The following is a 26,358-nucleotide window of genomic DNA, read 5'->3' as shown; positions in this document are numbered from 1 at the left end:
CTCTACCACCCCATTTCATTTCACTTCAAATTCCGGTTATTTCGGTTGGAATTGAGCGTTTCTGTCCCTATTTCGTTTCGAGATATTTTTGTAAAAAATCTCCAACTTCAAATAAGCCTACCTTCATTTCCTCCGGCTCCTCTGTCAGACATCTACCGGCATCTAGTCCGCGCAACAAGAGATCCATTTTCGGTGCTAACTTCCAGCTCTCCTTTGTCCCATCTCTAATTCGAGAGGTATATTTCTCTTCTTCTTTTTTTCTCTCAAGTTTTGAAACATCTTTTTAGTTTTGGTATTCTCCTTTGTTTGTTTGTTTTTTGTACGCGGCATTCCTTGACCTCAACGAATGAGCAATGTTTTTGAGATTATAGATAAAAACAAAGCAAAATCGAGAGAAAAGCTATATCGTTGGAGAGGCAAATGTGTGTAAATATTAATAATATTGTTAAAAAAATATGATTTTTTCAGTTTCAAAAAGAAGCAACTAGCTTTTTAGTTGGTCGAATCATTTCCTTGGTCATATACAACTTCATAGCGTTTCGGATGCTCCTACAGTAAGTCATTTCTTTAGGTAGTAAGATTGAATAAGTTTGACAGTTGTAAGGACTTGAAAAAGTAAATAATTTTCTAATGTTAGTGTTTTCCAGTACACGAGTAGGTTCAGACTCATGCAAGTGGTTGTTGACTTTGGAAAATCCTATAAAACGATGATGGAGGGACGAAGCTTTATTGGGAATGGGTTTGTGAGTTTGGAGGTTGAGGTGACGAAGATCCGAGCTTACGGGCTTGAAATTTTTTTGACTTTAAGTTGAACACGACATAGATCCAAGCTTACAGGAATGGGTTTGAAGGTTGAGCACACGGAGGGACCAAGCTCGGGAATGGGTTTGAAGGTTGAGGACACAAAGCTCCTTGACCAAGCTCGGGAATGGGAATGGGTTTGAAGGTTGGGGAAGGTCACGGAAGTACCAAGCTCAGTTTTGGGAATGTGTTTGAATATTGACAAAGCTTGGGAATGGGTTTCGCGCTCGAAGAGGAAGAAACCGTTTTATCTATAAGACATGCCATGTCAAGCGGGATGGTCAAGCGGGATGAAACAACGGTGGACGTAGCTTTATCCTTCTTGAAATCCATTAAAGAGAATCAACCAACTCTTATTGTAATAATTAACAAATCATCAGACAAGACGAAATAACAAGAGAATTTGCAACTTTGGGGAGCCTTCAGCTGGATTTATTCTATGCCGGGTAGACTTGGTTGCACATGGCATTGAGTTGAAATGGCATTGACTAGATAAGAGTATGAAGATGCTCCTCATACCCTGTAAGGACAATGCCAGGGGGGCCTTAGCGTATTTGAGACTTTTTAAAAAAATATTTTTTTATTCTTAATACTTTTAACATTCTTAATTATTTAAGAATAAAAAAATATAACTTAACTAATAGTCAATATCTTAACCATTAAAAATAAATAAATAAATAACCGAGCGATAACTTTAAACAGTAATATTGAGGGGGCTAAGTAGTATTTTCCGTCGGAAACAATCTTAAATGGACATCGGAATTAACTATGGAGCCTCCATACACACTCATAATATAGACTTCCATTAACAGGACATGCAGTGTAGGGAAGGTCTACAGAATAGCGCAAAATATGGAACACAACTGATCGAGTTCTATCGTCTGGACGCACAGCTGCTATGTCACATATCCTGAAATTCTAACAAACAAAAGCTACTCCAAGTCCATTTCAAATCAAAGTATCAACCAGAAAGGAAGCAGTCATGGCACATCAACACAGCTTACTTGCAACGTCTCTACATCATGTTTATGCCAGCAGTTTAATCGGAAGCTTTTCGCCTCAACAGGCTTTGTATGTTAAGTCCACTTATCTTCGCAGCAAGTATGAAGTCACTTTCAGTAAGTCCACCTGCGCAAATGCAAAACATATCAAAAAAAGAAAAGGAAAGAAATATCCACCGTGTACGCAAAAGCAACGATGTGCAGAAACAAAGAAAGAATACTAAACGTCTGGAACTAGAGAAGGAATCACTTTCAAGTTTCAATGCCTCGTTTGAGTGATATCTAGCAGGCTCTATTATTGACGGTCAGGGGATATGGTGAGTTCAGTATTGAGGGGGTCAAATTCATGTAGGTACAAAAATGCCCTGAACTGAAGTATAGTAATATTAATAACCCATATACAAGCTAAAGGAAGAAGAATCCATTTTAAAAAATTGGTGCGATGCAGGTCATTGACACCAGGACCAAAACCTCAACTAAACATGTTTACAGAGAAGATAAGTTGAAGTTAACCGCTTCTAAGTCTGGTTAGAAAGAATCTTATTATAGTTAAAACACTTGTCCATATTGGTTATCTCTTACCAACTGCATGTGTCCATATTTCGATTGTTACATTGTTCCATCCAACAAGATGAAGATCTGGATGGTGACCTGTATTCAACATATATTATGGATCATTAACAACATAAATGCCAGCTTCCAGGTAATCCAATGGATAGCATTATACATATTCAAAAACTTGTTAACCAAATGTAAGATACCTTCTGCTTCTGCAACCTCAGCAACGCGTGTAAATAATTCCAATCCTTTGGTAAAACTCTTCACTCTCCATGACCGATTCAGCTTCAGCATGCCACCTTCATTGACCAAATTCCATCCGGCTACCTACACAATGCAGCGCAATAAGAAGCATGACTTTATATCATTATGAAAGGCAACATGTGTTTAAATGCAAACCTGTCGAATTAGCTCATTTGCTGCTTCCTCGGTCATGGGTCGCAGGTCCTTTGAGGCGCATGGCACACACTTCTTAGTCGACAAATCTAACATGGCAGACAAAAGTTTCAGACTACAACCCATTTCCAGTTATTCATTTCTGATAAATCAAGTAGTACAGAATCCAGCTTGGAAAATGGATCACATTGAGGGCCAAGGATGGCAAGAAACTAGACACGATGCAATTCCAAGTCCACAAATGGGAGAGCATATGGGAAATGCTGAAGAATATTTCAATAAAAAGACAAAAAATTGATCGGTAAATAAGAATTTCATTGATGATAGAAAATAGGCGAAACCCAAGGACATGGGACATATACAAGAGCAGCACCTATGCCATAGTCTAGGGACATATACAAGACAAATATTAATAAAAAAAATAAATTAAAAAAAAAAAAACCAAAATAAACTAGTATGCCTCTATGTTTGGGCAAGATTGAAATACAAAAAGTAAAATTGATCGATTTAGAAGCTACAAAAATAAGTTGGCATGTATTGCCCTATAGCATCTAATGACCATGTATCCCGTTAGGCCAAGAGGACAGCACATGCAGTAGGCAATAGAGGCAACTTCTATCTCAAGCATATCTATGTTTTATTTTTTGATAAATAAATAAATTATATTGATCAAAGAATGGCAAGGTTAGTACACAACTCTAATGCCTTAACTAGGTATCTGAACCAGCTGTGAGTGCGTTAATACATACTCCACAGTTATTGTGGCCCCATGTATTCTACGTGTCACAATTGCCATGTCTCACGCAGTATATGGGTCACAATTGCTGTGACCCCATACTTTGCGTGCCACAATTGCTGTAGACCCCACGAAACTGAATGTGGCTCCATCGGCATTAGTGCCTAGTGCGCTCCGGTGACCAGCTAGTTAGGTCCCCACCCGCTACCCGTTGACAGTATTTCGTCAACTCAGGGGATTTCACACTTATTTAAACACTCCAGCGTGAACAAATGAGTTTCACTAGGATATTACCCCATCCTAGCACTTAGGGTCATGATTGACATGAATAACTTGACTTGACTGTTCTCGAAATACAAATACTGTACTCAAGACGAAACATGACTGGAATACGAAAGGACATAAGGCCTGACGTAACATAACGTGACTTGAACATAACTTGAAAGACATAACTAACTTGATATATAACATTTCGTAACATGACAAAAACATGTAACACAATATTTCATAACATGGTATCACATGTAACGGAAAATACACTTAACATGACATACTTGTAACAGTGAACATGACATGACATACATGTAATAGATGAAATATTTAACATGATGTACTTACAATGTATAGTAATAAGTGACAGAATATCTTGTGTAACAGATGAAAACTCATGACAAAATAAATTCTGTGTAACAGATAAATATGTGATAAGTTGGTATGACATGGCATATATGATAACACATATACATAAACTGTAACTCCTTTACTTAACACATACACAGTAAACTGCTAGTAAAATTTTTGACATCTAAATTCTTGACATATCTTGTGCAAAAATATCTCCAGCCCACTCCCCACGAAATCATATTCCTTTACACTTTTCATTGAAAGAACACCAAACACTCTTGGAGACAACTTTTAGGTATTCTTTTGCACACCTATTTCGAAACTTTTATCAGTGCTTTATCATAAATTTTCCTTCATACAAGTTTCTTTTTTAGTCTAGTTTACGTGGATAGCTTATGTGTTCCATTTGAAGATTATTTGGTTAGTCAAATATTGTTTAAACTCTAGAAATGTCATTCTAGATGATAAACTGAAGAATATGTTATATTTTAGAGTTTTTTACTGAGATAATGGATAGATCTTGATCCGAAATTTTTATGGAGTATTGTTAACGTGTATATGATTATTGGTTGAGGATTTGTTGCATGATTAAAGGTTTTGATGAAAGATTTTCTTAGATCTAGAAACTTAAAAACTGGAAGAGGAAAGACAGTTTCTGTTTTGAGAAAGTTTAAATCTTTGGTGGTTTAAACCTATTCTAATGGCTTTGATAATTTTATTGGAGGATCCTAAGCCTTTTATATACATGTTAGAATATTATTTTGAAGATATTTGATGTTAGTTTCAAAAATATGAAATTTTATACAAAAAGATATTCAGATAGGCCAAAGTGTGGATGTTCTGGGTTAAATTTATGTTTTGGTTAATTTTTAACCATGTGATCCTGAATTAGAAGCTTATATATGTTTTAGGACATCTTTTTAAATCATGTGATGGTTTGGTTTGAAGATCATATCTTTATAAATCATAAATCAAAATGTTGATCAAAACAAGTTAGAAACAAAAATCAATGGAAATAACATATGGAAATTTCGGCCCTATGGAGATTTAATAGTTGTAATTAGTTTAAAATTTTTCTAAATTGATATTTGAGTTTAGGATAAAATTTACATGAGACATGTAAATTTTGGTGACTTTTAGAGTTAACATGCAAAATCCTTAAGTTAGGAAAAATGGTCATTTTCCTACATGTAGAGGGTAAAATGAAAATTTTACTCTTAAATTAGTATTTTTCCATATTTCAAATTATTAGTGATTTAGTTCTAACTTTTAGAATCACTAATTACAATTCCTCGTGATCGCGCTTGAACTTTCATAAGAAATGCAGAGATCGGGGTAACACGTAGTTCCTTTACTTAGCACACTTACATAGTAAACTGCTAGTAAGTTAAAAGCTAACTTACCTCAATCTCCACTTTTCTTATGAAAGTTCAAGCACGATCACAAGGAACTGTAATTAGTGATTCGACAAATAATCATATACAAAGGTTAACAATATTTCATAAAAATTTCGAACCAAGATCTATCTATTAGGGGTGCTACCTGCATATGCGGGGGCGGGGGCACCCCTTCCCCGCACCCCTTCCCCGCACCCCATATGCGGGGGATGAAAATTTCATCCAGCACCCCACCCCTGGAGGCGGGGGCGGGGCTAGCACCCCATCCACTTCAAGAACACTGTTCTAATGGGCTTAAAAAAACTTGTCTAAAAATATTTTTTTTAAACCCAAATTATTATATAATTAAATCGTAAATTAAAATTTATATATAATAATTTAAAAACTAATAACATAAAAATTATGTTACTAATTTTTAAATTTATTAGACTTGTTCATAAGAGTCACAAGAGAGTGAGACTTGTTCATCACAAGATTGCATATGGCATGGGCACCCTAAACCACATTTATATAGAACTCCAAAGCCATACAAGAGTTGTTAAGTAATGTGGGACTTAACAACTCTTGTATGGCTTTGGAGTTCTATATAAATGTGGTTTAGGGTGCCCATGCCATATGCAATCTTGTGATGAACAAGTCTCACTCTCTTGTGACTCTTGTGAACAAGTTTAACAATTTGTAATATATATTTATATATATACAATTTGTAAAATATAAATATATATATTTATAAATATAAGTATAAAGTGCGGGGTGGGGGAAAAGCGGGGCGGGGTTGAGCCCTGCCCGCCCCCCGCCCCCCGCTTAGTGTATTGCATGCGGGGCGGGGGACCCTGCCTCGGCATGTGCGGTGCGGGGGCCGGATAGGCCGGGCCCCTGCTGCCTACCCCTACTATCCATTAGCTTGGTCAAAAACTCATAAATATAACATATTCTCCAGTTTATCTCCCAGAATGATCTTTTTAGAGTTTAAACAATATTTGACTGACAAAATGATCTTCAAATAGAACAATTAAGCTATCCACATAAACTAGACTAAAAACGGAACAACTTGTATGAAGGAGATTTTATGATAAAACACTTACAAAAACTTCAAAATGGGTGTGCAAAAGAACACCTAAAAGCTGTCCGAAAATGTTTGGTGTTCTTTTAACGAAAAATGTAAAGGAAAATGATTTCGTGGGGAGTGGGCTGGAGATATTTATGCACAAGATATGGAAGAGGATAAGGCTGAAGTGAGGGTTGAGTGTTGGCCTTTCTTACCCAATAATATATACAAAAATCAGCTTAAGATATTTTCTAAAGATGGAGTGTAAACTTGGAAGAGTGAGGTGACTCTTTTACTTTCTCCTTCTAAGCCCTCTTGAAGACATCTGATCAACTATGTGAGGGATAAAATTACTTGGCCAAAATCAATGTTAAGGTGCCCAATTTCGTGGGCCTAAATCAAATAAGTCTCAATTTGGGATTTTAAGAGGGTTTGGGTTGCTATCAAAGTCCAAATCCAATTTCTCTTGATCCAAGTGTCAAATACTATACATTAAAAACACACTTCTGATACCATAATGAGTAATAATACTATGTGATTAGACTAAAACTTATACGATTAATAGATTCGTGAAAACTTATGTAGTTTTCATGAGATTCCTAAAGCTAACAGAAATTTTACCATTGAATTTCTAGTGGGCTATTACAAACTCCCCCTAAAAAGAAATTCCGTCCTCGAAATTGACATAAGTAACAAACCAAGAGTTAAGGAGACATGTTGCCTACGAACCTACTTTCACAGTCTAAAATGTGTGTACGATGATGCTCTAAGCATTCCATTTCTTGCCAATACAAAGTTAGTTCCTTATCCAATTGAGCAAGTCGAATCTTTCAACGTTTCTCCTGCATTTCACGCACTCGTTGTGCAGAAAGGGTAGATTTTTGTGCAGTCTTGTCTTGCCGTGCCATAGAACTGCAAAAGAATACAATCAAGATAGAGAAAAATCTACAACATGCACATTGAAGAATGATCTACAACATTCTAAAATGGGCACACATATACTTTATTGATATCCAAACAAAAAAGTACAATATCTGATATAGTCAATCCCGTGCAAGTGAACCACAAAATATCAACTAAGTAGAAGCCAAAACAATTCTACAAGACTGAATTTAGATGTCAAATAACTGGAGGTACTTGGCTCGCATATCAACTTCCTTCTCCCAAGTCATCTCTTGATTATTATGATTTTGCCAAAGTATTTTGACCGATGAGATCTTACGGTTCCGCAACTTTTTATCTTTCAAGTTAATAATTTGCATCGGCTTCTCTTCATAGATTAAGTTGGATTGTATAGGTATACTATCGGGATCCACTACTATTGGTGTATGATTCCCAAAACTCTTCTTTAAAGAAGACACGTGGAAAACATTATGAATTCCATGGAACTCAGTTAGCAATTCCAAACGATACGCAACTATTACCACTTTCTCCATTATCTCATAGGGTCCCACGTATCTCGGACTTAACTTGCATTTCACTCCGAAACGACTTACTCCTCTCATAGAAGATACCTTCATATAGACCTAATCTCCAACTTTAAAATCTATGCTCCTCCTTCGATTATTAGCGTAGCTCTTCTGTCGACTCTCTGCTGTTTTCATCATTTCTTTAATCAGGTGAACTTGGTCTTTTATCTCTTGCAAGACTTCTAGTCCAACTACTTTACTTTTCCATACTTCATTCCAATACAAAGGTGATCTATACTTTCTACCATACAAGACTTCATTGGGTGCCATTTGAATAGTGGCCTGGAAACTATTGTTATAAGCAAATTCTATCAAAGGTAGTTGCTTCTCCCAACTCTATTCGTAATCCAAATCACAGGCTCTTAGCATATCTTCCAAATTTTGAATCGTCCTTTCTGTCTGCCCATCTGTTTGTGGGTGGTACGCACTACTAAACCTCAAACTAGAACCTATCGACTCTTATAAACTTTTCCAGAAGCGTGACGTAAAACAAGAGTCTCTATCTGACACATCATCTTAGGCACTCCATGCAATCTGACAATCTCTGCTATATAAATTCTCTTCAATCTTTCTAGAGAATCTGTATTCTTGATGGGTATGAAGTGAGCACTTTTCGTCAGACGATCAACTATTACTCAGATAGTATTATTTCCGCCTGAGGTCTTTGGAAAGCCCAATATAAAATCCATCAAAATATCCTCCTATTTCCATTCCGGGATTGGCAATGATTGAAATTTACCGGCCGGCTTTCGGTGTTCTGCTTTTACTAATCTACAGAAAGAATACTTGTTCACAAACTCTGCTACGTCTCTCTTCATTCCTTCCCACCAAAAAAGCTGTTTCAAATCCTGATACATTTTTGTACTACTAGGATGAGCAGTGTAAGGTGTTTTATGAGCTTCTTTTAGTACTTTTTCCTTTTTGTCTGCTAGAATGACTCTTCGGTCCTTATAATACAGAGTCTCATCCTCTTTGAGGCTAAAGTCCAATGGTCCTTTTGACTTCTCGATTTTTTTTTACAACTTCCACAAGTTTACTGTCTTTCTTTTGACAGTCTTTCAGTCCTTTCCAGTCCAATTGAATGAATTCTTGGATTATAGTCAACATGATTTCTTGACTACGGTTTCTAATTAACAGTTTTCTCATACTATATAAGAGGGAATTTACTTCTGATGACGGAACAGATGAAGTTTCTAGTCTGCTATTGCGACTTAAAGCATCAGCTACCACGTTGGCCTCTCTAGGATGATACTTAATGTCGCACTGATAGTCGCTGATTAATTTCAACCATCTTCTTTGCCTCATATTAAGATTCTTCTGCTCAAACAGATACTTTAGACTTTTGTGATCCGTGAAGACTTCACATTTCTCGCCATACAAATAATGTCTCCAAATCTTAAGAGCAAAAACTACTATCTGGGTAATAGTTGATCGTTTGACGAAAAGTACTCACTTCATACCCATCAAGAATACAGATTCTCTAAAAAGATTGATGAGAATTTACATAGCAGAGATTATCAGATTGCATGGAGTGCCTAAGACGATCGTATCAGATAGATACCCTCGTTTTACGTCACGCTTCTGAAAAAGTTTACAAGAGTCGATGGGCTCTAGTTTGAGGTTTTGTAGTGCGTACCACCCACAAACAGATGGGCAGACAGAAATGACGATTCAAACTTTGGAAGATATGCTAAGAGCCTGTATTTTGGATTACAAATGGAGTTGGGAGAAGCAGCTACCTTTGGTAGAATTTGCTTATAACAATAGTTTCCAGGTCACTATTCAAATGGCACCATATGAAACCTTATATGGTAGAAAGTGTAGATCACCTTTATATTGGAATGAAGCAGGAGAAAGTAAAGTAGTTGGACCAGAAGTCTTGCAAGAGATAAATGACCAAGTTCATTTGATTAAAGAAAGGATGAAAATAGCACAGAGTCGACAGAAGAGCTACGCTGATAATCGAAGGAGGAATAAAGATTTTAAGGTTGGAGATTGAGTCTATGTGAAGGTATCTCCTATGAGAGGAGTAAGTCGTTTCGGAGTGAAAGGCAAGTTAAGTCTGAAATACGTAGAACCCTATGAGATAGTGGAGAAAGTGGGAGTAGTTGAGTATCGTTTGGAATTCTCAACTGAGTTCCATGGAATTCATGATGTTTTCAACGTGTCTTCTTTAAAGAAGAGTTTTGGGAATCATACATCAATAGTAGTGGATCTCGATAGTATACCTTTACAATCCAACTTGACCTATGAAGAGAAGCCGATGCAAATTATTGACCTGAAAGATAAAGAGTTGCGGAACCTTAAGATCCCATTAGTCAAAGTACTTTGGCAAAATCATAATATTCAAGAGGCGACTTGAGAGAAGGAAGTTGATATGCGAGCCAAGTACCCCCAGTTATTTGACATCTAAATTCAGTCTTGTAGAGTTGTTTTGGTTCTTACTTAGTTGATATTTTGTGGTTCACCTGTACATGATTGACTATATCAGATGATGTACATCTTTGTTTGGATATCAATAAAGTATATGTGTGCCCATTTTAGAATGTTGTAGATCATTCTTCAATGTGCATGTTGTAGATTTTTCTCTATCTTGATTGTATTCTTTTGCAGTTCTATGGCACGGCAAGACAAGACTGCACAAAAATCTACCCTTTCCGCACAACGAGTGCGTGAAATGCAGGAGAAACGTCGAAAGATTCGACTTGCTCAATTGGATAAGGAACTAACTTTGTATTGGCAAGAAATGGAATGCTTGGAGCATCATCGTACACACATTTTAGACTGTGAAAGTAGGTTCGTAGGCAACATGTCTCCTTAACTCTTAGTTTGTTACTTATGTTGATTTCAAGGACAATTTTTTTTTTTTTTTTTTATCTATTGGCTTTAGGAATCTCGTGAAGACTCCATAAGTTTTCATGAATCTATTAATCGTATAGATTTTAGTTTAACCACATAGTTAGTATTATTACATACCATGATATCAGAAATGTGTTTTTGATTATTAGAGATAGTTAAAAGTGTCAAAATGTGTTATGATTTGTGCCATTAGACTCGATGGATTATTTAAGATCTTATGGCGCAATAACTCTTTTTCATATTTTCGGACGAAACGCCTGTTCGAAACTGTGATTTTATTTGTAAGGTCACTTTGGGGCTTTCTTTTTTTATAAACGATTTTCACTGTAGTTTCATATGAATATTTAGGATTTTTCGATACTAAGTTTATCATGCACTTTTTCGGAGTGATTAGTAACATCGATAAGCGCATCATGTGCAATAGTTTTAAAATCACAATGTAGAATGTCCAAATTAAGTTAGAAAAGTTTTAATTTGACACATGGAAAGATCTTAGCCACACATGATGTATAGTATTAGACACTTGGATCAAGAGAAATTAGATTTGGATTTGATAGCAACCCAAACCCTCTTAATATCCCGAATTGAAGCCATTCGATTTAGACCTATTAAGGCACACGAAATTGGACACTTTAGCATTGATTTTGGCCAAGTAATTGCATCCTCACATGACTGATCATATGTCTTCAAGAGGGCTTAGAAGATTCTAGAAAGGAAAAGTAAAAAAGTTACCTCACTCTTCCAAGTCTACACTCCACCTTTAGAAAATATCTTGAGCTGATTTTTATGGATATTATTGGATAAGAAAGGCCAACACTCAACTCTCACTTCAGCCTCATCCTCTTTCATATCTTATGCATAAATATCTCCAGCCCACTCCCCACGAAATCATCTTCCTTTACACTTTTCATTGAAAGAACACCAAACACTCTCTCGGACAGCTTTTAAGTATTCTTTTGCACGCTCATTTCGAAGTTTTTGTAAGCATTTTATCATAAAGTCTCCTTCATACAAGTTATTCCTTTTTTAGTCTAGTTTACGTGAATAGCTTAATTGTTCTATTTGAAAATCATTTGGTCAATCAAATATTGTTTAAATTCTAAAAAGATCATTTTGAAAGATAAACTGAAAAATATGTTGTATTTTGGAGTTTTTAACTAAGCTAATGGATAGATCTTGGTCCGAAATTTTTATGAAGTATTGTTAACCTGTGTATATGATTATTTGTTGGGGATTTGTTGCATGATTAAAGGTTTTGATGAAATATTTTCTTAGATCTAGAAATTTAGAAACTGGAAGAGGAAAAATAGTTTCTGTTTTGAGAAAGTTTAAATCTTTGGTGGTTTAAACCTATTCCAATGGCTTTGATAATTTTATTGGAGGATCCTAAGCCTCTTATATACATGTTAGAATATTATTTTGAAGATATTTGATATTAGTTTCAAAAATATGAAATATTATACGAAGAGATCTTTGGATAGGCCAAAGTGTGTATGTTATTGGCTCAATTTATGTTTTGGTTAATATTTAACCATGTGATCTTGAATTAAAAGCTTATATATGTTTTAGGACATCTTTTTAAATCATGTGATGGTTTGGTTTAAAAATCACATCTTTATAAATCATAGATCAAAAGGTTAATCAAAACAAGTTAAAAACAAAAATCAATAGAAATAACATGGGAATTTCGGCCCTATGGAATTTTAATAGTTGTGATTAGTTTAAAATTTTTATAAATTGATATTTGAGTTTAGGATAAAATTTACATGAGACATGTAAATTTTGGTGACTTTTGGAGTTAGCATGCAAAACCCTTAGTTAGGGGTAAAATGGTCATTCTCGCACATATAGAGGGTAAAATAAAAATTTTATTCTTAAGTTAGTATTTTTCCATATTTCAAATTACTAGTGATTTAGTTCTAACTTTTAGAATCACTAATTACAGTTCTTCGTGATAGCGCTTGAGCTTTCATAAGAAATGCAAAGATCGAGGTAAGTTAGCTTTTGACTTACTAGCAGTTTACTATGTATGTGTTCAGTAAAGAAACTACAGTGTATGTATAACATGTCATGTCATACCAAGTTATCACATATTTATCTGTTATACAAAATTTATTCTGCTATGAGTTTTCATCTGTTATACAAGATATTCTGTCACTTATTACTATACATTGCAAGTACATCATGTTAAATATGCCACCTGTTACATGTATGTCATGTCATGTTCACTTTTACAAGTATATCATGTTAAGTGTGTTTTCCATTACATGTGATACCATGTTATGAAATATTGTGTGTTACATGTTTATGTCATGTTACGAAATGTTCTATATCAAGTTAGTCATGTCTTTCAAGTTATGTTCAAGTCACGTTATGTTACGTCATGATTTATGTCATTTTGTATTTCATTCACGTCTCATCTTGAGTACAGTGTTTGTATTTCAAGAACAGTCAAGTTATTCATGTCAATCATGACCCTAAGTGCTAGGATAGGGTAATATCCTAGTGAAACTCTTTTGTTCATGCTTGAGTGTTTAAATAAGTGTGAAATCTTCTAAATTGACGAAATACTGTCAACGGGTAGCGGGTGGGGACCTAACTAGCTAGTCACCGGGGCGCACCAGGCACTAACGCCGATGGAGCCACATTCAGTTCCGTGGGGTCCATAACAACTATAGCACACGAAGTATGGGGTTACATCAATTGTGATGCATACACTGCGTGAGACACAGCAATTGTGACACGTAGAATACATGGAGCCACAACAACTGTGGAGTATGTATTTAAACAGTTAAAGAATAAGTTTTAGATCACGTTCATGTTAAGTCAAGTTTCAAAGCAAGTTCATGGTAAGTCAAGTTTCAGAGCAGTTCGGTTTTGAGTAAAACCATATGTCCCATAGGTGAGTTCTAAAAGATAAAAGTTTAAGCTCCTCCATCGATCTCTCTTGGTCTTTCCGCTCATTGCGCTCCTGCCACAAACACCACATAATGCATAGAAGGATCCTCCTCCCAATTTCTTTAATTGGTTGCCTGCCTCTTATATTTGACTAACTAGCTAGAACTGTCTCCACTGTCTTCGGCATAACCCAGGCCATATCCATTCAAGCAAAAACCTCATTCCATAGAAACCTAGCTATAACACAATGCAAAAGGAGATACTCAACCGACTCTCCCTCTCCTCTACACATGCAACACCAATCTGCAATGATAATCATCATTTTCCTCAAGTTATCAATGGTGAGAATCTTTCCTAGAGAAGCAGTCCATACAAAGAAAGAAACTTTGGGAGGTGCCTTGTGTCTCCAGATCTTCCTCCAGGGGTACTGAGTATTGGGCTCTTGGGTCAGGGCCTAATACAAAGAACGAACGGAAAAAACACCTTTACCTAATAGAGTCCACCACATAACATCCTCTTGTTGCTTGTTTGGTCTTATAGAGTATAAGAGTCCATAGAAATCTGCAAAGCTGCTTATTTCCCAATCTTGTGCTGCCCTACTAAAATCAATGTTCCAAAGTATCTGTCCCCCCGAAATCTCCATGATCTCTGACACTGCAGCATCCTTGTCTCTTGCAATCTGGAAAAGAGAAGGATACAGGTCTTGTAAAGCCCTATTGCCACACCAAACATCTCCCCAGAATTTGATCATCGATCCCACACCCAGTTGAAACTTAATGTACTGGTTAAAAACCCTCCACCCTCTTCTTATATGTTTTATTAACATAACAAGTTTTCATAACTTCTCGTAGCTTCATTCAACTTTTCATAGGCTATTAAGAAAAGATAAATGGTTACTCTCACATCAAAATTGGTGCCAAAGGAGTCCTAAGGAGGTCTTCAATCCGAGTAGATGACAATTGCATGGGAAAGAATCCAATGTAGATAATGAGGCAAAAGAGTTTGAATAATAACAGCCATTGATGGGAAAAGTGAGGGGATTAAAATAACTCCAAACTATTATCCAAGCCACTAATTAATGTAAATCCAAAACAAATACTTCACTTCTAAAACTTATCATTTGAAAGTAAAAGCTGCAAACCATACCACCTGTCAAGTCAGATTCAATGTTATATATGACATCCAATCACAATGTATGATTTTCAACCACCATTTCGCTAGAAAATATGGAATATAATATATATATATATATATAGAGAGAGAGAGAGAGAGAGAGAGAGAGAGAGAGAGAGGTGTATTGTTGGAAGTTAGTGATTTTCCAATCCCTCCTCCTCTTGTTTGAGAAGTGTGAATCAAAAGTAACAGTGAATTCATTTATCTTTTCAATTGAAAACATGCAACCATAAAATATGCGTCAAGTAATTTTCATGCTTATCTAGCCTATTCAGATGTAACTGGGGAGAGGACATTGACTCAAATTTGGCTTCAGCACGGCCAACTGCCAAAACATATCTTTTTTTTTTATAAGTAAAAAGATTTTATTGATCCACGTAATTAAGCGTCAGCTAATATTATAATTAATGTAAACTCTAGCTAGGTACTTTTCATGTATACTCTATTTGTACTTGAGCTTTGCCTATTATTATGAATAAAATTTCTTGATTACCGATAAAAAAAAATGGAATTCCTTGGATTATGACAAAGAACTGGGACCTTGTACTGCATATAAATTTTGAGCGATGTTGGTATAAAAATTGCATCATGAGTGGAATCACATTTGATAGTTGAAGTAGAAGATAGTTAAATTATCTTCACACACCTTGGCCAGTGCAAAAAGTTCTAAATCCACAAAGTGAATTCCTATTTGATGAAACTCCCACATGGTCCTTAAGTATCTCCGTTACTCGTATACTGGAACTGTAACTATGTACAAATTTCACATTGACAAAATAAAATTAAAAAGCAGGAACAAAAGAAACATTTTGCAAAACTGAAAAAGTTGTGATCTTCATGGAGCATATGGTGAAGAGTACAAGGCCATATTGGCGTAAAATATTAGAAATAATCAGAAAAACATTTGACATTTTCACAAAAATCATCTTAAAATTGCATGTAGATTCAATGCGATTTATTGTTAACTGAGCTCTACATTTATGCCAACAGAAACATAACCAAATGAGTTTTTACTCTTTAACATGCGAGTCCAAGGGGCTATTTTTGGGAATTTGAAAGCCAAACTAGCTTTTGGACAAGATGAAAAGTTCCAAAAATCCTGTTTTTCACATGCACCAATCTGCCAAATAGGACATGTTTTAGATGGCTGACTCATTCTTCATTTTTAACAGCATAAAACTTCCTTTAGAAACCATGAAAAAATAGTATTTGTTTTTACCTTAACAGTGATTCACAACCATGAAATAAAATCCATCAAAATGTAAAGCCAGGCATAAGCACAAACACCTAACAATCCAGAAGCCTTGAACTCAAACTCATTAACCCCTTCTTTTACAATAATAATAATCTTAATATAAAAAAAACAAACAAACACATACAAATTCCAGAGTTGCACAGTATAAACACTGAAATCCAATAAAGACATTCTTCTTAAAATAAAATTCTTTTTTTTTTTTGATAGGTGCTTCTTAAAATAAAATTCTCATTGCTCGCCAAACAAAAAAGGACGGGTTCATGAAATAAATCACAATTAGAACCCTAATGAATCGAATTAAAAAAACAAGGGTTACACGGAGATATACCGCTCATGATTCACAAGCAGATCTCCAAACAAGGACGCTGATGACACCTGCAAGCATCAAAAGCAAAAGCTTTGTTCTTTAGAGCATGCACTTTAAATAAGTGGGTATCAATATTCAAGCCTGCACGCAGAGGGACATGGAGTTCCAGAATCCGTACCTTAGGCGTATAGAGAGAAAGAGAGGGGATTCTTAGCATCCGAATCATCACAACGTTAATCCTTTCGACTCCTTGCTTAAATGTTTTGCGTTGTCGTCTTTTAGGTCAGAAATTGATGTGAGATATTTTATTATAAATATCTAATATATAATATAATATTATATTAATTTATAAATTTATTTTTATAAAATATTTTTATAATTATAACACTTCTCAAAAATAAATAATTGTGTATGTCACACAAACACTACAACATATTTCAAGTTAATATCGGCCTAAAACAAATTCGAGGATCTTCATTTCAGTTCGGTTTGGTTATTGAGGATTTTTAAATGAGAATTTTAAGTTTTAAGATAAAATATTAAATATTATCATTATTTTAAAATTAAAAAAATTAAATTATTTATTATATTTTATATAAAAATTTATAAAAATGGTAATAATGAAATGAAATTTATATTTAAAATAAAAAATTTTAGTGGCTAAACCAAGCCTTCATTCCGGTCCAATATTTTATTATGTCTACTCTTTTTACTCTTGAGTTTTCAGTAAGCAAGATAACATTTTAAAAAAAAAACCTTATAAGTTTTAAAAAGCTCGTGAGTTCAAACTTTTATCAATCTCTCGTTAGGTTGACAGAGGTTTTTTATTTTATTTTTAAATTTTTTTTTCTTATTTATTTATAAACCGAGAATCATATCGGTTTGAGTAACACATTGACAGTTTTTTAAATTCAAGTTTTTAAAAAATATGTACTGGCATGCTCAACGAATACTTATTTTCTCTTAATTATAATTTTAAAAAGTTAATAATCGTAGACTACTTAATAGAAGAATCATTAAAACTTATTAACTAAAAAGTGGGAAAAGAACGAATTGCTAATAACTAAGGAATTGTTTAGATATAAGAACAATTCTTAACTCATTTTATTTAATTATTATAATTTAAAAAAATAATAATATAACTATTAAATATGTCTGTTAACTAAATCTATTCATATATATATATATATATATATTTTAATAATTAAAGAATTGATTATAGATAAATTTATATATATTTTTAATTTTTTTTAATAATTAAAGATATTCAAAAAATAATTAAAGAAAAAAAAATTATTTATATTAATATACATATTTACTACTTACGAGCATATTTAATAGTCACTTTAATATTAATCTTTAAATTTTTATATAAAATATAATAAATAATTTAATTATTTTAACTTTAAAATAATAATAATATTTTTTTTCAACTTCTAATCAGTACATTTATCTCATTTCTTAAGTACCTCCGCCAATACCAATCCTCCATTTTTTCCCATTTCATTCAGCACTTGTTCAACAGTTCGATATTCATCTCTTTCCTTCGTGTTTGAACAACCGGACACGGGCTCAAAAGTCCAAAGACTTTCCCTGAGAAATTTCGCCAAGCAACATGGTCAGTTTCTTTTCCTGCTTTCTCTAAGCTAGTAATATGTCTCACATCCTCAATTGATCCGAATTATGCGTGTTTGGAGTATTTTAGGGTTCGACTCAGACCTCGATCTGTTATTTTGAACTGCATCTAGGAATTTCATTGTTCGGATTTAGTCTTATGTGTCTGTTAACGTAGATCCGATATGTGTGGATAGAAGGCATTTGATCTCCCGTATTTTCTAACAGTTGGTCTCATAAATATGTTTCTTAGACTTAGATCCCCCTCCCCTCCCACCGAATAAATAAATGTTATTATTATTATTAATAGCAGAAAGTACACACTAGATTGTAAATGTGTGGCAAAAGGGACCGTGTGTTTATTGTGCTCCAGATCTACCGGATATGATTTCTCTTTCCTTTTTATAGAGTTTATCTTATTGATTGAAAATTTCACCAATTTTAAGAAAAAAAATTTTAAAAAAATTACTCCCTTGAAGAAGCATGTGCCTAGAAACATATTGATCCGGACTTTAAAATGTGTAAATTATAAAAGAAACTAAGAATTCATGATCCCAAAGAAGTCTATCGTTCCTCAAATTATAATTACAGGATATTGTTTTCATAGTTACAGTCTATCGTTCCTCAAATTATAATTACAGAAGTTTTTTTTATTGGCACCGGGTGTCTGGAACAAAGTCCCAACTAATCCCAAGGGTTTTATTTTGTAAACTTCTTTCTTATGTTTCTTGAATGTGTAGTATGTTAATCATGACCATTGCTAGGAAATAGGCATGTTATAGCGTCTATGTTAGTATACTTTACATCAGGAGCCTCTGTTGAGAGCTCATGTGCTTCTAATTAGGTTACCACAACTCATTACATACTAAGAAGATAACAATTTGGGATTTTGAGGTATAAACTTCCTCTAAAAGATATTAGTTTTGGTGATCTGAAAATGTGATTCTATTATCTTCGTTTATTTGTTCTATCCAAAAGCAATAGAAGGTATTTACCAAGCCTCTTGTGGCATTTAAAGCTCTGGGAAGGAAGAGGCTAAATTCGATCAAAGCCTAATATGATACTATCGCATTCTAATTTGGCTCGTGTTATACTGTGGCTGGTTAGACATCTTGTTCTCCATGTTTAGCAGTGCAGCTGATTCAAATGTTTTATCTTTACACATGATTGCAGGGAGCTCAAGATTGTCTGCTGACTTTCATACTTTCTTGATAGGTTATTAGTCAAATAATCTATTTTAGTCCATCATTTTAGAGATGTTGTGTTGGATACTCTTGACAGGGTTAGAATATGGTCACGATGATACTGTTAAGAGTCAAGTTAATGGTAATCTAATTACCATTTTTATTTTTATTTTGTAGGAGTCATGCCCTTCAATAAAAAACATCCTACTCTTGGATTCTGAAGGGAAGCGTGTCGCTGCCAAGTATTACTCAGATGACTGGCCGACAAATAGTGCAAAGGAAGCATTTGAGAAAGCTGTTTATACTAAGACTCTAAAGACAAATGCACGGACAGAAGGTACCTGTTTCCATTTTGTCTTGTTGTGAAGTGCTTCATTTTTATCAATGGGCAACTTTGCAAACTTGTCCATCCCATTATAGACATGCAAGCCTTGGCTCTATGTAAAACACTGCTGATTTTGACATTGGAAGATAAATTACTCTAACTTTGAAATAATAATCCTTGTATCAGAATTTTATGTAAGTTAACTGCGTTGAATATGATTTGTGAGTGACAACCTTTCTGTTTTGATCACCTGAATATGAATCTTAATCCTTTTTTGTATTTATTGGTGGATGAAAGCAATTATTTACATTTACAGTGCTTAGTTTTGATTCTCATTGTTTACATGTTAACATATTGCTACTTTATTCACAGCTGAAATAGGAATGTTTGAGAATAACATCGTTGTTTACAAGTTTATTCAAGACCTTCACTTTTTTGTCACTGGGGGTGAAGACGAAAACGAGCTCATCTTAGCCACTGTTCTCCAGGGATTTTTTGATGCAGTTGGCATTCTTCTTAGGTTAAACGCTGTTATTTTTTGCCCTCATTTTTTAATTCAATTCTGGTTATTATTGTTTATATACTGTCTTATCTACTTTTGTTTTTTTTTTTTTTTGTTCTAGAGGTAATGTGGAAAAGAAGGAGGCACTAGAAAACTTGGATCTCATTCTGTTATGTATGGATGAAATTATTGATGGCGGGTAAGCAATTGGCTTTTTTGTTTATATTTTTCCACTTTCTTTTGCTTTGCAAACTTCTATTTGTTAAGTTTCTTGGCTTTATTTTTATTGATCTTGGCATCTAAAACTGAAAGTCTTGATTTTAATTATTTTTTGATCAGTAAACAAGAATTTTATTGAAAAATTAGAGCCTATAAATCCTTGCTTGTAAAAATTTATTTGGTGAAATTAGTTTTAGAAGATTTTTTTGTGGAATTGAGTAGTTATATGTTATTGTGAGGCAGCATGCTAGTCCATGAAAACCATATTTGGAAATTGCTGTGCCCAAATCATTTGCTTCAGTATTCCATTTTGGCAGTGTCTGGTTTGTTGGGGAGGTATGACGATTGACCATGGCTAGTTGTAGGGGAGTGCCATCTGGTAGTTTGGTGTGATGCTGTCATATTGTTAAAGATACTTTTTGTAGTTTGCAATTAGTATCTTCAATTAATTTTTATTGGACATTCCAAAATCTCCATAATTTTTTTAACTGCTATCAAAATGGTAATAGTTCTTATGTGAGTTTCAAAATTTGATCTTCACACATTCATCGAAAGAAACTATGTGTGGTATTTTTCTGGTCATCTATTTAAAAGTGATGGTAAGTTTTGTGAATTTTGTTGAAGTTTGGTGTCAACTTCTCAACCCGCCTAAATCCTCCCAGTACCACAATGCTTTAGAATTATAAGTGGCCTTTTGACGCCTCATCAGTAACCTAATTTTGTGGGAAGTGGGCTAGTTGTTTCTTAGTTGTTAGGTGTCCCCAACTCTTGTTGGCCATATGCTCAAGAAGTGAGGGTCTCAGTTCAACTCTTCTTGATTGAGGACTATCGACCTTGCAATGTTGAGCTGCACGAGAGGTGCTTGATGGCTTTTTAATAGAAATTAATTCATAATGCTTTGACAAATTATTGGCCTTTAAACCCCTAGGGGTTGGCTCAAATGGTAAAAGCCTTAGTTTTAGTGGTGTGCTCCATTCACGTCTAAAATTCGAATCCTCTTAGGTGCAAACAATTGTTAGGGGCTATTAGACTGGGGGATTTTCTTCCTAAGTTACCCGGGGTGCATTTGTGGGAAACGTCAAGGGCCTATGCACCCTAGATTAGTTGGGATGCTGTTCCCGAACAATTGGTGCCAATAAAAAAAAAAAAAAAATTATTGGCCTTTAAATAGTTCAGTTAATTATTTTCTCAACTTTGACTGGCTTTCAGGAAGACTTTGTATTTCTTTCCCTTTGTAGTCCAATATGAAATTCACACGATCTGATATATGCACAAGTTCTTGTGGAACACCACTAGTATCTGTATTTATTCTGTAAAATTTCATTTTAAGAACTTATTTGCACAGATGGGAACGGATGGGAAACAGGGTTGAACATTTGTGGTCCCTTTTTCAAGCAGTGAATCCACGCCCATCAAGTCAATACCCAATCATAGTAAAAAATGCATAAACAGTGAACATTTGGATAATATGTTATCTTTCTATTCCTTACTGTAAATGTTTTTTTCTCTTTCCCTAGCTATTGTGTTCCCCACTCAGCCTGCAATGTAGTCGTGTCTTCCCATTCAGATTAACTTATTTGTATTTGCTGCAGTATTATTCTTGAGACAGATGCAAATATTATAGCGGGGAAGGTTGCAAGTAACAGTATGGATTCTGGTGCTTCTTTGTCTGAGCAGGTATCAAAATCCTGTTCATCTCAACCCCCTCCCCCTATTCCCTTTCATCTGAAAAAATACACACATTCTGGTTAAACCAATCTACAAAGTACAACCACCGGTAGCATATTCAACTTGTAACCTTCCTTTACCCTTTATTTTTCTATTGCAGACAATAAGTCAAGCATTAGCCACCGCCCGCGAACATCTAACAAGATCCCTCCTTACATGATGATTATGTGGGACAAGCGCAGAGGAGCGGCGAGGGAACATATTTTTGTGTACTGTTTGGCTCCATTATTTTCGGTGTACTCAAATTTATTTTAATCCTGCAAGGCTGCATGCATGTTGGTAGCTTCCTTAATTTGAATCAATTTGTTTTCTGTTCTTTTTTTTTTTTAACTTGTTTAATTTGTACTTTGGAGGCAGTAAGATGCACCCCTGGGCCTGCACACCTACGTAACAAATATTTGGAATTTCATGATTTAGAATCAAACTCCCCTGCTGACTAGTGCCCAATGCTTTCAATTGGGGGAAGGGCATGTTTGAGTATTGAAATGAGATGAGAATTCTCTGAATAGAAGTGAAATAGTTTGTGAATAATAATGAAATAGTTTGAATTAAGATATTTTATTAGGTTTTGTGAAATAAGAGATAAAAAGTTGAATAAAAATATTATAAAATTAAAAATTGTTTGAATATTCTTTTGTTCTTAAATTTGAAAAAATTGTAAGCTTGAAAAAATTGTAATGGTTAGATGATAATTAGATAATAACGATGAATATTTAAAATTAAAAAATGTCTTTTTTTAATACCTAAAGTTCTTTTTTGGAATGTAAGGTGATCAATGATGTGAATAAGCATCTTTGCATTAGATCCCTTCTTTGTAGCTGGAAAGTCGATAGTTTTGCCTTCAACAGACTAAGTTATGTGATATTGATAGATACATAATTCGTAGCATGTGGGTAGGAGTGTAATGGTTATGTCCAGTCTAGTTTTGGATAAAATTTAAGACCGAACTAGTATGATTGATTTTGCATTTTTTAAAATTAATTACGTACCGATTATCCTCCTAAACTGGTACTCTGGTTTCCAGTTCGGTTCAGTTCTTTTTTCAGTTTTAATATAGTATATTATATATAATATATTATATTATATTATATAATACTATTATATTATATAATATTATAGTAATAATATATTATAATATATAGTGATATAGTATTAGTATAACTATTAATACAATAAATTATAGTGATAAAAGATTTTAAAATTTAATATTATATTAATTAGTAATTTATCATATAATATAAAATTATTTCATATATAGTTATAAAAATTAAAATATATATATGAACCGGTCTAATTTGGTTTTAGAAAAAGAAAAATCAGAATTTGACTGATTTTGATCGATTTTAAGAAAAATAAAACTGGTACTAGATCGAATCTAACTTGGTACTGGACTAAATCCATCAATTTGGTCCAGTTCACTGGTTTTTTTTTTACACCCCTACCTGTGGGGTTGTTGCTTTGTGGGGTTGTGTTATTTAACTTCATAGGGGGCTTCAGGAGGTGTGTTGGTGATATGGGATAAACGAATAGTGGAGATAGGTAAGGATTGTATCGTGTTGTTTTTGTTGGCTGTAACTTTTAAAAACATTGAGGATTGGTAGATGTGGGCTTTAATGGGTGTGTATGGGCCCAATGCGGATAGAGAGAAGTTTTTTGTGGGAGTAATAGGTGGGTCTATATTTCGTATGGGATTTACTTTGGATTTTTTGTGGAGATTTTAATATTGTTAGGTTCCCTAGTGAAAGGACGAGGGCATCTACAAGTGCAATGGAAGCCTTCTCAGAACTGATCTTGTGGATATTTCGTTGAGAGGGGGGGCCTATACTTGGTCTAATAGTCGAGAGGGGTTACGACTGGATAGATTTCTAGTATTTTCTTCTTAGGAAACACATTTTCTAGATCTATGTTAGAAAAGGTTGCCATGGGTATATTCAGATCATTTTCCAACTTTGCTTGATTGTGGTGACATTTATGGGGGTGGGCGTCCCTTCAAATTTGAGAATATGTGGTTGGAAGTTGAATGATTCGTAGACAAGGTAAGGGAATGGTGGGATAGTTACTCTTTTGATGGTACTCATAGCTTCATGATGGTGGATAGACTTAAAATCTTTAAGTCCAATAAAGAAGTAGAATGAAGAAGTATTTAGACATACAGAAGTGCAGAAAAATATTATTTGGGAGGAGTTGCATGCTTTGGAGGAAGGGGAAGTTAATGAGGTTTCTTTGTTAAGGAAGAATGCGGTGGAGACTGAAATTGAGAAAATTTTGTTGATGGAAGAAATATCTTGGAGGCAAAAATCAAAGGTGCTTTGGTTGAAGGAGGAGGATAAATGCATTAAGTTCTTTCACAAAGTGGCTAATTCATATAGACACAACAACGCTATTGAAGTTCTTCATTCTGGCTCAAATGTGTTATATTCTCTCAAAGAAATCCAAGAACATATAGTGTAGTATTATGAGAATCTCCTTGTTGAAAAAGTAGAATGGTGCCCCAAACTTGATGGTTTAATTTTTGATCAGCTGGATTTGGATGTAGCATGTTGGTTGGAGAGGCTGTTTGATGAAGAGGAGGTGTATCTTGTGGTAAAAGGGAAGTGCAAAGATAAAGACCCAGCCTGGATGGTTTTTCTATGGCTTTCTTGAAGAGTGTTGGGATATAGTGAATGAGGAAGTAATGCAGATTTTTCATACAAATCATACTAGCCATAAGTTTGAGAAGTCAATAAAACGCTACTTTCATTACTCTTATTCCGAAGATAGTTGGTGCTTATGAATTAAAAGACTTCCAACCTATCAGTTTGGTAGGTGGGATTTATAAAATCATCTCTAAGGTGTTAGTTAATCGTATGAGTTTGGTGATGGACAATCTCATTTCTAAACTTTAAAATGCTTTTGTTCGGGGTTGGCAAATTTTAGATTTAGTTTTGATAGCAAATGAGTGTCTGGATAGCCGGTTAAGAGAAGGCATCCCAGGAATCTTTTGCAAGCTAGACATGGTGAAGGCTTATGATCATATGTGTTAAGACTTTCTTTTCTATATGCTTAGAAGATGTGGCTTTGGGGATAGGTGGTGTGAATAGATTAAACATTGTGTTTCGACTGCTTGATTTTCAATTTTAGTCAATGGAAGATCTTATGGTTTTATTTTAGACTTTTAGGGATTTGAGACAAGGAGATCCGTTATCTCATTTCCTCTTTATCATTGTAATAGAGGCTTTGAGTTGCATGGTGGAGGCTGTCGTAAGGGGGGCTTTATTGCTAGTTTTTTAGTAGGTAGCAATAGTATGTTAGTTCTATTTCTCACTTACTTGCGGATGATACCCTCATTTTTTGTGATGCTGTTAGTGGCCAGATCCAAGCCCTAAGGGTAATTTTGCTGTGTTTTGAAGTTGTCTCAGGACTCAAGGTTAACTTGGCGCAATGTGGGGGAGGTGAGTAATATAGCCTCTTTAGCAGAGTTATTGGGTTGTAAAATTGCCTCTCCTCCCATGAAATACCTTGGACTTCCATTGGGGTCGTCATACAAAGCAAAGAGTATTTGGGATGGAGTAGTAGAGAAGATTGAAAAAAGATTATCGGCTTGGAAGCGGTTATACCTATCAAAAGGAGGGAGATTAACTCTCATTAAAAGCATCATTTCCAATCTTCCTACTTACTATTTTTCTCTCTCTCCATTACTGGTGGGGGTGGCAAACTGGATAAAAAAGTTGTTTACAGCTTTCTTGTGGGGTGGCATGGGGAGGAATTCAAATTCCACCTTGTGAGTTGGCAAAGGGTGAGCTATCTGATTGCAAATAGGGGGTTAAGGGTGTGAAATTTGTGTGTTTTTAATAAGGTATTATTAGGGAAATGGCTGTGGACGTACCAAATGGAAGGGAACTCGTTGTGGAGAGACGTCATTGATCACAAGTATGGTTGTGAGTGTGGGGGATGGTGTTTTAAAGAGGGTATGGGGTCTTATGGAATAAGCCTATGGAAATTCATAAGAAATGGGTGAAACACTTTTGAAAAACATTTCAAGTTTGAGGTGGGTGATGGATCATGAACCCGCTTTTGGTTCGATGTATGGAGTGGTAAGAGCCATCTTCGCACTGTATTTCCAGTTATTTTTAATTGGCTGGAAATCATCAGGCCCCAATTTCAAAAGTACTATGTCGTGCCAATGAGACGATAACTAGGACTGTCACTTTTACAAGAAATGCTCAGGACTAAAAATTTGAAGTTAGCAAATTTTTACAGCTATTTGTATTCAGCAAAGCTAGGT

The 26,358-nt window shown here is 34.7% G+C and overlaps 2 protein-coding genes across 6 annotated transcripts; one reads left to right on the top strand and one right to left on the bottom strand.

Moving 5' to 3' along the window:
* Positions 1 to 1,453: 1,453 nt before the first annotated feature.
* On the bottom strand, positions 1,454 to 16,815 carry LOC122279941 (pterin-4-alpha-carbinolamine dehydratase 2, mitochondrial). Of its 5 annotated transcripts, XM_043090855.1 has the most exons (9): positions 16,701 to 16,796; positions 16,544 to 16,590; positions 15,607 to 15,710; positions 14,277 to 14,466; positions 2,760 to 2,845; positions 2,564 to 2,687; positions 2,385 to 2,453; positions 1,806 to 1,929; positions 1,454 to 1,711 (listed from the first exon to the last, which is right to left on the bottom strand). In XM_043090855.1, the coding sequence occupies exons 3-8, from the start codon at positions 15,667 to 15,669 to the stop codon at positions 1,841 to 1,843; spliced, it is 621 nt and encodes a 206-aa protein (XP_042946789.1). In that variant the 5' UTR covers positions 15,670 to 15,710; positions 16,544 to 16,590; positions 16,701 to 16,796; the 3' UTR covers positions 1,454 to 1,711; positions 1,806 to 1,840. The 5 variants fall into 5 exon arrangements, with proteins under 5 accessions (XP_042946789.1, XP_042946787.1, XP_042946788.1 ...); XM_043090853.1 differs by having other exon boundaries at positions 1,454 to 1,929; XM_043090854.1 differs by having other exon boundaries at positions 1,454 to 1,929; positions 15,607 to 15,704; positions 16,701 to 16,794.
* Positions 16,816 to 17,981: 1,166 nt separating this feature from the next.
* On the top strand, positions 17,982 to 22,409 carry LOC122278118 (coatomer subunit zeta-2-like). Its single transcript, XM_043088219.1, has 6 exons — positions 17,982 to 18,140; positions 19,498 to 19,657; positions 20,018 to 20,165; positions 20,269 to 20,346; positions 21,959 to 22,043; positions 22,195 to 22,409. Exons 1-6 carry the CDS (start codon positions 18,138 to 18,140, stop codon positions 22,252 to 22,254), a joined length of 534 nt encoding a protein of 177 aa, XP_042944153.1. The 5' UTR covers positions 17,982 to 18,137; the 3' UTR covers positions 22,255 to 22,409.
* Positions 22,410 to 26,358: the final 3,949 nt, after the last annotated feature.

Source organism: Carya illinoinensis, chromosome 10, assembly GCF_018687715.1.
Source record: "Carya illinoinensis cultivar Pawnee chromosome 10, C.illinoinensisPawnee_v1, whole genome shotgun sequence".
NCBI classification, from domain to species: Eukaryota; Viridiplantae; Streptophyta; class Magnoliopsida; order Fagales; family Juglandaceae; genus Carya; species Carya illinoinensis.
This window is presented reverse-complemented; position numbering and strand designations above follow the sequence as displayed.